Source organism: Vigna angularis, chromosome 5, assembly GCF_016808095.1.
Source record: "Vigna angularis cultivar LongXiaoDou No.4 chromosome 5, ASM1680809v1, whole genome shotgun sequence".
In the NCBI taxonomy this organism is placed as follows: Eukaryota; Viridiplantae; Streptophyta; class Magnoliopsida; order Fabales; family Fabaceae; genus Vigna; species Vigna angularis.
The window spans coordinates 13,361,327-13,370,245 of record NC_068974.1 but is presented as its reverse complement, the minus strand read 5'-3'; the positions used below and the strand labels follow the sequence as shown (position 1 = coordinate 13,370,245).

Here is an 8,919-nt window from a genome sequence, read left to right as displayed (position 1 = left end):
CCACTGACCAAGCAACCATTCGTCCTGCCAAGTCTGGTTTACGGAGGATCTTGGTGATGGGTTGATCTGTGCGGACTATCACTTGATGGCTCTGGAAGTATGGTCGAAGCCGGCGGGAGGCTGTGAGCAACGCCAAGGCAAACTTCTCAATGCGGGAATATCGTTCCTCGGCCCCTTGCAAAGAACGACTGATGAAGTAGATCAACTTAAGGGAGGGTGTCTCTTGTATCAAGGCGGCGCTAACCGCATACGGGGAGGCTGCAAGATATAGCTGTAAGTCGGATCCCTCGTCCGGTCGGGCCATGATTGGAGGACTGGTTAAGATTCGTTTGACAGTGCTGAATGCAGTCTCGCAATCATTGTCCCAGTGTTGAGTGGAGCCCTTTTTCAAATTCTTCAGGATGGGTTTGATGTACTCAGCCAGCCTTGGAATAAATCTGGACAGGGCGGTAAGGCGACCTACAAGACGTTGTACTTCTCGTAGGGTTTTTGGAGCTGGCATATCGAGCACGGCTTTGCACTTGTCGGGGTTGGCTTCAATGCCTCGACGCGTGAGCATGAAACCTAAGAACTTTCCTGCGGGGACACCGAAGGTACACTTGGCAGGATTGAGGCGCATGCTGTACCGTCGGAGCTGGGCAAAGACCTCCTTCAAATCTTGCAGGTGTTGTTCGATAGAGTTGCTGCGAATAACCATGTCGTCGACATATACATCCATGCATCGTCCAATCTGGTGATAGAAAACCTTATCCATAAGGCGTTGATAAGTAGCCCCGGCATTCTTCAATCCAAACGGCATTACTTCATAACAGTAATTAGCGCGTTCGGTAATAAAGGCTGTCTTGCTTTGATCGGGCTCGTACATTGGAAACTGGTTATAGCCTGAGTAGGCGTCGAGGAAGCTTAGCATTACATGACCTGAAGCTCCATCTACCAGACGATCGATGCTGGGTAAGGGGTACGAGTCTTTAGGACATGCCTTATTAAGATCAGTGAAATCGACACACATTCTCCATTGGCCGTTGGACTTTTTTACCATGACTACGTTTGACAGCCACGTAGTGTACGTCAATTCTCTAATGAATTGGGCATTCAGTAGTTTCCCAACCTCAGCTTGGATAGCCTGGCGCTTCTCTTCCCCGACTCGTCGCTTCTTCTGGGCGACAGGTCGTGCCTCCCAGAAGATGGATAACTTGTGGGCCATGACCCCGGGATGGATGCCTGGCATATCAGCAGCTGTCCATGCGAACAAGTCTGCGTTGTTCCGTAGAATGCGTCCCAAATCGTGCTCTTCGTTGGAGGTGAGGTCTCCGCCAACGCTAGTGGTTTTGGATATGTCGGTCGTAAGGACAGGAGTTTGACTTCGCCTTGCGGACGCAGACGCTCGTCTATGTTGGTTCGGGGGTCTAAGTCGACTGCCGCTGCCTCGGGTCCTTTCGTCCTTCTGGTTGGGATGAAGGGAGTGATTTTTAACCCGGCGACAAAGCATTGTCGGGCTGTGCGCTGATCAGCCCTCACGGTACAAATGCCACCATGGTCTGTTGGGAACTTCATGGCGAGGTGGGGAGTAGACACGATTGCCCCAAACGCGTTCAGACAAGGTCGTCCTAGCAGGGCGTTGTACGATGCATTTGCCTCTACCAGCAGGAATCGAACTCGAAGTTCAGGTGCCTCCTGACTTGTTCCGAGCCGAGTTCGCAGGTCAAGGTATCCTCTGGTGTCTACTCGTTCTCTTGAGAATCCGACAATCTGCTCATTAAACGGGGCGATGAGATCCTCAAATAGGTCCATTTTCTGAAAAGTGGACCAATATAAAATGTTGACCGAGCTTCCTTGGTCGACGAGAACCTTGCTGACATCATACCGAGCTATATTAGCCGTGATGACCATAGGATCATCATGATCAGGATCGGGAGCATGGAAGTCAGCGTTCGTGAACGTGATGTCAGGGATCGAACGAGCCTGGCGCTCGACCATATGGACCGACTTCAACTGTCTCAAATGTCGCTTCCTCGCCGAAGCCGACACGCCTCCCCCCGCGAAACCACCAGATATGGTGTCGATGCGGCCTCGGACTGAGCGTTCCCTCTCTATGCGCCGAGGTGGACTGCGCGACCGCCTACGATGTCGATCATCTTTAGGGGGAGATCGTTGGGGACTTCGCCTAGGAGGATCTCTTCGGCGAGGAGTTGTCGCTCTAGTGGAAACTCTCTCCTTGACGTAATTCTGGAGGTAACCTGCACGAATGAGTCGTTCTAACTCGTCTCTTACTATATTACATTCTTCCGTGTTGTGCCCACGGTTCATGTGGAACCGGCAAGTTTTGCTGTTATCCGCGTTCTTTGGGGTGGCACTTCGCCGCACGGTGAGAAGTTCGGCGTGTAAGGCCTCTTCTAGCACCCTCGCCCTTGGTGCGTTGAGATTCGTGTAGCGATCGTATTTAGACGTCCACCCTGACTCCTTCCTAGGTGGTCGATCTGGTCTGTAGTCGTTGGGGGGTCGTTTCGTTGGTTTTCTTGTCTCCTGGTTAGGGACATCCTGTTGGTGCTTCCTCCTGGAGTTACGGTGATCTTCGATGCGGATGAATTTCGCCATAGTGGATTGGAGTTCCTCCATGGATGCTGGAGGGTCAGCATATAATTGTTCCGAGGCTTGCCCCGGCCTTAAGCAGGACGAAAGGTTGCTGATGATAAAGGTGGGAGTAATATCTGGCACGCGCCCGTTCAGAGGTTCCCCCATGATGGCTGGCATCGTTATCCTCCTGTCTGTTGGAGGCAGATAACTCTGGCGTTGGGATTTGTGCTCGCAGCGCCGCTATCTCCTCTGCGTGTTTACGTTGAGTCTCCTGCATGGTTTGTGCTTGTGCCTCAATTTGCGCCTGCAATTGCCTGATCAAATCGTGCGTATCGGTATTTTCCATTGCTCCGGTGGTCGTTGTTGGGATAGTAATCTCGGGCCCCACGGTGGGCGCCAAAATGTTTCGGTAGGGATGTGGAGACCAAGATACGAACCTAACAACCTTACTCTCTTCCTTCTCTGTGCTGCTTTCACTATGTTGTCTTTCTCTCTTCTCCAAGTCTCTGGGTAAGGTGGGCTGGGTACCTGCAAAGGCACTCCGACGCTCAAGTCAATAAGGGTGTTGTTAGAACAACCAAATCTTTCTTAATTTTCTCTTAGGGGAAAAATGTACCTTTTTCCTGGTGTGCTTTGTATATTTAAATTAACATAATAAACCGTTTACCTGAAAATCCGGTCGGTTACTGAAAATGACTGTTTAGAAGTTGTAACCGTCATATCGTGTGCTGATACCGAGTCAATTACTTCCGTGATATATGGCCGTGATTCACGGCGCTGTGTAGCCAAGATGTGTAATTGCTTATCTGTAACCGCTAGATCACGATGTCGCATATTGTATGTCGATCATCATTCGTGTCGACCTGAGTGGACGACGTGTCGCACATATGCTTCATGTCGGTTGTCGAGCCTCAACCGGTCGACAACGCCACATGGTCGTATGTTATTACAGTCGGTTATCTAGTGGTCGACCACGCTATGTGGTCGAATGTCATTACGGGCATGAGAATGTCCTACAGTGGTTTAATTGTCGTCGGGTTATTGGTCGACAGTTGGAGGATTAGGTATCCTATAGTACATGCCCCCCAAGTCCGAGTAAATGGATGATGACAAAGTTATGAAGGACTTTTGAGTATTGTTTGAAGAATCGAGGAGACGTGTATGACAGCTGTGCGTGGCGTTACGAATTTTGGGTTTTCCCGCTCCTTTAGGGAAGTGAGGGGACGCGAATTAGTAGCCGTTAGATTAAAAAGATCCTACGGCGCCTGACGATTAAACGGTTTGGCTTCTTCAGCACGATTCAGAAGGGGGTTAGTCACTTTTGCAGAAGCACAGACATTGAGAGTGTGCACTGCGAGCGAGATTGTTGCTTCTTCAGTCTCATTGCCTTCGTTGCTACGAGAATCAACCAGGTAACCCTAAAATTTCTTTCGTCTTAGTGTGTTTATTGTTGATCATGGAAGGAAGGGGGCAGGATATCGGGGGCGATATGCCGGGCCCGTCATCTACGGCGGAATGTTCCGAAGTTACCACGATACCATATGGGGAAATGGCATTTGTGTATGGAAATGTGCGCGGCGAGGGTCCAGGGGGACGCATAATATCTCCGATTAATGGAGATGAGTGCGCCTGGGCGGCGCGTGAGGTAAAAGAACTTAGGAGTCAATTTAGGAGTAGAGCTGTAATTACGGATTGGATTGAGAATAGTTGTGTGTTGAGGACCCTAGGGTATCACACCTGTGTGAAGTTGATAGCGTGCCGGGAGGATGAGAGGATCTGTTATGGGCGGGAGAATGCCGCTGACGAATTCTTTTACTGTTATGCTTTGCTATTCTATGATCTGTATGTGAGATTGCCGTTCACCACATTCCAAATGGATGTTTTGCGCACCTTGAACGTTGCACCGAGCCAGCTGCATCCCAATAGTTGGGGGTATGTACAGGCGTTCGGGGTGTTGTGTGGGGCGCTAGGAATTAGGCCTACTGTAGGTTTGTTTTTGTATTTCTTCAGATGTCGTTCGCTTGCGACGAAGGGGTGGGTATCATTGATCTCAGAACCAGGTAACGCGCTTCTAGAGCTTTACCTGCAATCGTATAGAGGGTTTAAGGAGAAGTTTTTTAAGGTGTCGATCACCGATGCTGGTCGACGGTTCTTTTTCGATGGTGAGGGGAATCCCAGATTTCCCTTATACTGGACGCATGATCCTCTGAGATTTACCTCGTGGTCGGAAGATAAGATGACGATCGAAGAGTTGGAGGCTTTAAGTGTGTTGACCTCGTTGCCACGCCCCTTCTCTTCTCGTCAGATTATAGAGTGCCTCGAGTTCGATGACGCAGGGGCGAGGGTGTTTGGTATGTGCCCTTGGTGCGTTGATAATGTTGTTAAAATAAATTTTTTTATTTTATTAATTTTATTAATACTCAAGTTTCAATAGTACAAAGGAATACATAAAATGGAGGAAAGTAGTTACAAAATAAGTATGAAAATAATTGAACATTGTTTATCGATCAAGATTATTTCTGAAAATTTGGTAGGAATACAATTTCTTCTATCAAATTTCACTCAAAAGTTCTTAGAAATTACAACTTTTTTGTACACTCTTCCATGCATGTATTTATCACGTTATTTGCAAGATCATGAGCGCCTGATAAGAAAGTAAAGTCAATAGTTAAAATTATAAGCAATAAGAAAGCTAATTAACAAAGATATGAAAAAAATAATTAATAAAAGGAAATCTAAATAAAAATGTAAAACTATTGAAACAAGTAAATATTTTGAGAGAGCACGTACCAGTGTTGTAGGCAATGACCTTCATTAAGTCACAACTAGTAAAACATTTAGAAATAGGATCAGAGGATATTTTATTACAATGTGATTCACAATCTATCATACATTTTTCATATTGAGGAGAGGCTAAAGGATTACATTTGAGTGAACATTTAACATTGCATATCAAACCATCAGTTTTGCTATTTAATTCAGCATGTGTAAAACTCAAAAGAATCATCACCATAACTAAAACTCCAATAGCTTTTATCTCAACTTTTTCCATATCTCTTTTGTAAGTTTTCTAAGGATTCAAAATATGAATAGAAGAAAAAGTCTTTGGTATTGTTTTAAGAAAGCTAACCATGAATTTATAGAGAAATAATTATTATACGTTTTTACATTAAAAAATAATCAGTCAATAAAATTTATTTAAATATAAAAATATTAATAACTTATTTATTATATAAAGATATAATTACTATATGTAAATTTTGACGATGTTTCATATTTAAAATCCAATATTTAAATATAGAAAGCTAAAAACGTAAGGAAAAAAATACTATACTTTTTCATTTTTAAGAATATTTAGTTAATACTTTGACTTTAAATGTAATTATTTTGACTTTAAATATATTTAAGATATAATTACTTTAAATGTAAATTTTGACTATGTTTCATATTTAAAGTCGAATATTTAAATATAGAAAGCTAAACACGTAAGGAAAAAAATATTATACTTTTTCATTCTTAAAAATATTTAGTCAACAAAATATATTTTAATTAGAAAAATATTATTATTTTATATATTGCTTTATTATATAATTAATATATTCAATGAATGTAATTTTTGACTATGTCTCCTAAATTTTAAATGTAGTATTAAAATAGTTTATTTAAAAGATTATTTAATATATATATATATATATATATATATATATATATATATATATATATATCTAAAATGGAATAGATGTATCTAGGATTAGTCGGTTCAGAAAGAATTATCCCTAGATATACAATACAAATGTCATGATATTTTCTTTAAAAATGAATTAAAAATGAAACCAATCTTCGAATTTTAAAAAAGACCTAATGTTAGGGATTTCTCAATAGGTAATGTTGCTCCAATACCTAACCAAAGGGCAACTACAGTACCAATCAAAAAGATGATAGTTGCTACTGGACGGCGAAATGGATTTTGGAATTTATTAACATTCTCCAAAAAGGATACTGTTAATAATCCCGTAGGTACCGAAACCATTAAAAGAACGCCCAATAACTTATTGGGCACTGTACGAAGTATTTGAAATACGGGAAAAAAATACCATTCAGGTAGTATTTCCAAAGGAGTTGCAAAAGGATCCGCGAGTTCCCCAATCATGGATGGTTCTAGAACCGCTAAGCCTACGTTACAGGCAATAGTACCTAGAATTACTATTGGAAAAATATATAAAAGATCGTTAGGCCATGCGGGTTCTCCATAATAATTATGACCCATTCCCTTAGCCAATTTAGCTCTTAATACAGGATCATTCAAGTCAGGTTTTTTTGTTATTGGGATAGGTGAATTCTTATAGATCCATCCTCCAAAAGAACCGTATATATATATATATATATATATATATATATATATATATATATATATATATATATATATGGGTTTGTTAACATGTACACCCTTTTTTCAATCGGTATATTTTAGCATTGTGTACCGAGTTTTAGTAGACAAAAATACCCTCATATATGAATTCTCTGTTTTCAGGTTAAGAGTATTTGAATAATTTTCGTTCTCAAAACTAAAAAGAAAAACAAGAAACCTCAAACCCTTACTCACATACCTCATTCGTTTCAACCATTTCTCTTTCATCTCTCTCATTCCAACATTTTCTCTGTCATCCTTACGGTAGCCCAAACTGAAAAAATCATAAACACTCATTGTTAAACAATTTCTTACAAAAAATGATTTTATAATGAGTTTTCATTTTATAATTTTTCTCTTATCTAGTTTTATCTAATTTTCACAAACATAATGACATCCAAATGATGGTAATTGACTTGGAAAAAAATCAGAAACATTGTTAAACAATTTCTTACAAAAAATTATTTACACTGAGTTTTCATTTTATAATTTTTGTCTTATCTAATTTTATCTAATTTTCACAAGCATAATGACATATGAAGGAATTCGTAATTGGCTTGGAGAGTTTTTTTTAGATATGATGATTCAACATCCGCAGATGCTGAAATTAGAGAGGTTAATGAAGATGATGAAATTGAAGAGATCTTGAATGAACTTTTTTCTTGAAGACGAATATGCCAATGACTCAACTCTTTACAAAGGAAAATTGTTTAACCGCGAGTGTATATCGGGTTCGCTAACTTGAATTAGCAACAAATTGTCGTGTCGCGGGTTGCTGAGTGTGGGTAAGGGAAAGTATCTTGATGAGAGAGAAACAAATTATATAAGTGAGGAAGGTAGATTAGGGTCAGACGAGTGTTTCTAATTCTTTCAGTTAAAACTCGCGTAGGCTTGACTAAGAAAATATTGGAGTGAGAAAAATGAAAAAGAAAAGGTAGAAAGGAATGGGGGAGGTGAACCAGACTTTGGGGGTTTCTTTTTTTTTTTTAGTTTTGAAAATAAAAATTATTAAAATATCCTTAATCTTAAAACTTAGAATCCATGATCTATTATTAGGGTATTTTTATCTACTAAAATCCAATACACATTACTAAAATATACCAACTGAAAAACATATCTATGCAAGTTAGCAAACCTATATATATATAGATATATATATCTATATATATATATACATATATCTATATATAATATATATTATATATATATATATATATAAATATATATATCTATATATCTATATATATATATATATATATATATCTATATATATATATATATATATCTATATATATATATATATGTGTATAATATATATATACATATCTATATATACATATATATATATATATATATATACATACATATATATCTATATACATACATATATATCTATATACATACATACATATACATACATATACATACATACATATACATATACATATATATACATACATATATATACATACATATATATATATACACATATATACATACATATATATACATATATATATATATATATATAAATTTATGTTATTAATTAAAAAATTAATTAATGCAATATTAGAAAAGTGTAAATATTTAACTTACCACTAGGAGTGTTTTGTTCTATTTTATTTTAGAGTTATTTAATGTGTCTATGTGGTTGTAATATAATTCTTATTCTTTATGCAAAGTGTTATTTTTATTTCTTTTGTTAAATGACAACCTTATAATATCAGTGAATACGTGGAAACTTATAATGGCTGCATAGTGATAATCAATTCATATTATAATGATGTCATTTTATAGTGTAATATTGTCATCCTTAATGATGTAAGAAAATAATATCTACATTATGAAAAAATTATTAAGATAATATTTTGTGAAAAACAAATATAAAAACTTTTTATCATTTAAAATTAGAAGTAATAATTTCTTCAAATTTTATT

At 38.6% G+C, this 8,919-nt stretch overlaps 1 protein-coding gene across 1 annotated transcript; it reads right to left on the bottom strand.

Annotated features, from left to right (window-relative positions):
• Positions 1 to 6,375: 6,375 nt before the first annotated feature.
• Positions 6,376 to 6,943, bottom strand: LOC128196640 (cytochrome b6-f complex subunit 4; the record flags this gene model as incomplete). The annotated part of the gene is made up of 1 exon (XM_052878133.1): positions 6,376 to 6,943. A coding segment is annotated over one exon (522 nt), but the record flags the coding sequence as incomplete, so codon positions are not given.
• Positions 6,944 to 8,919: the final 1,976 nt, after the last annotated feature.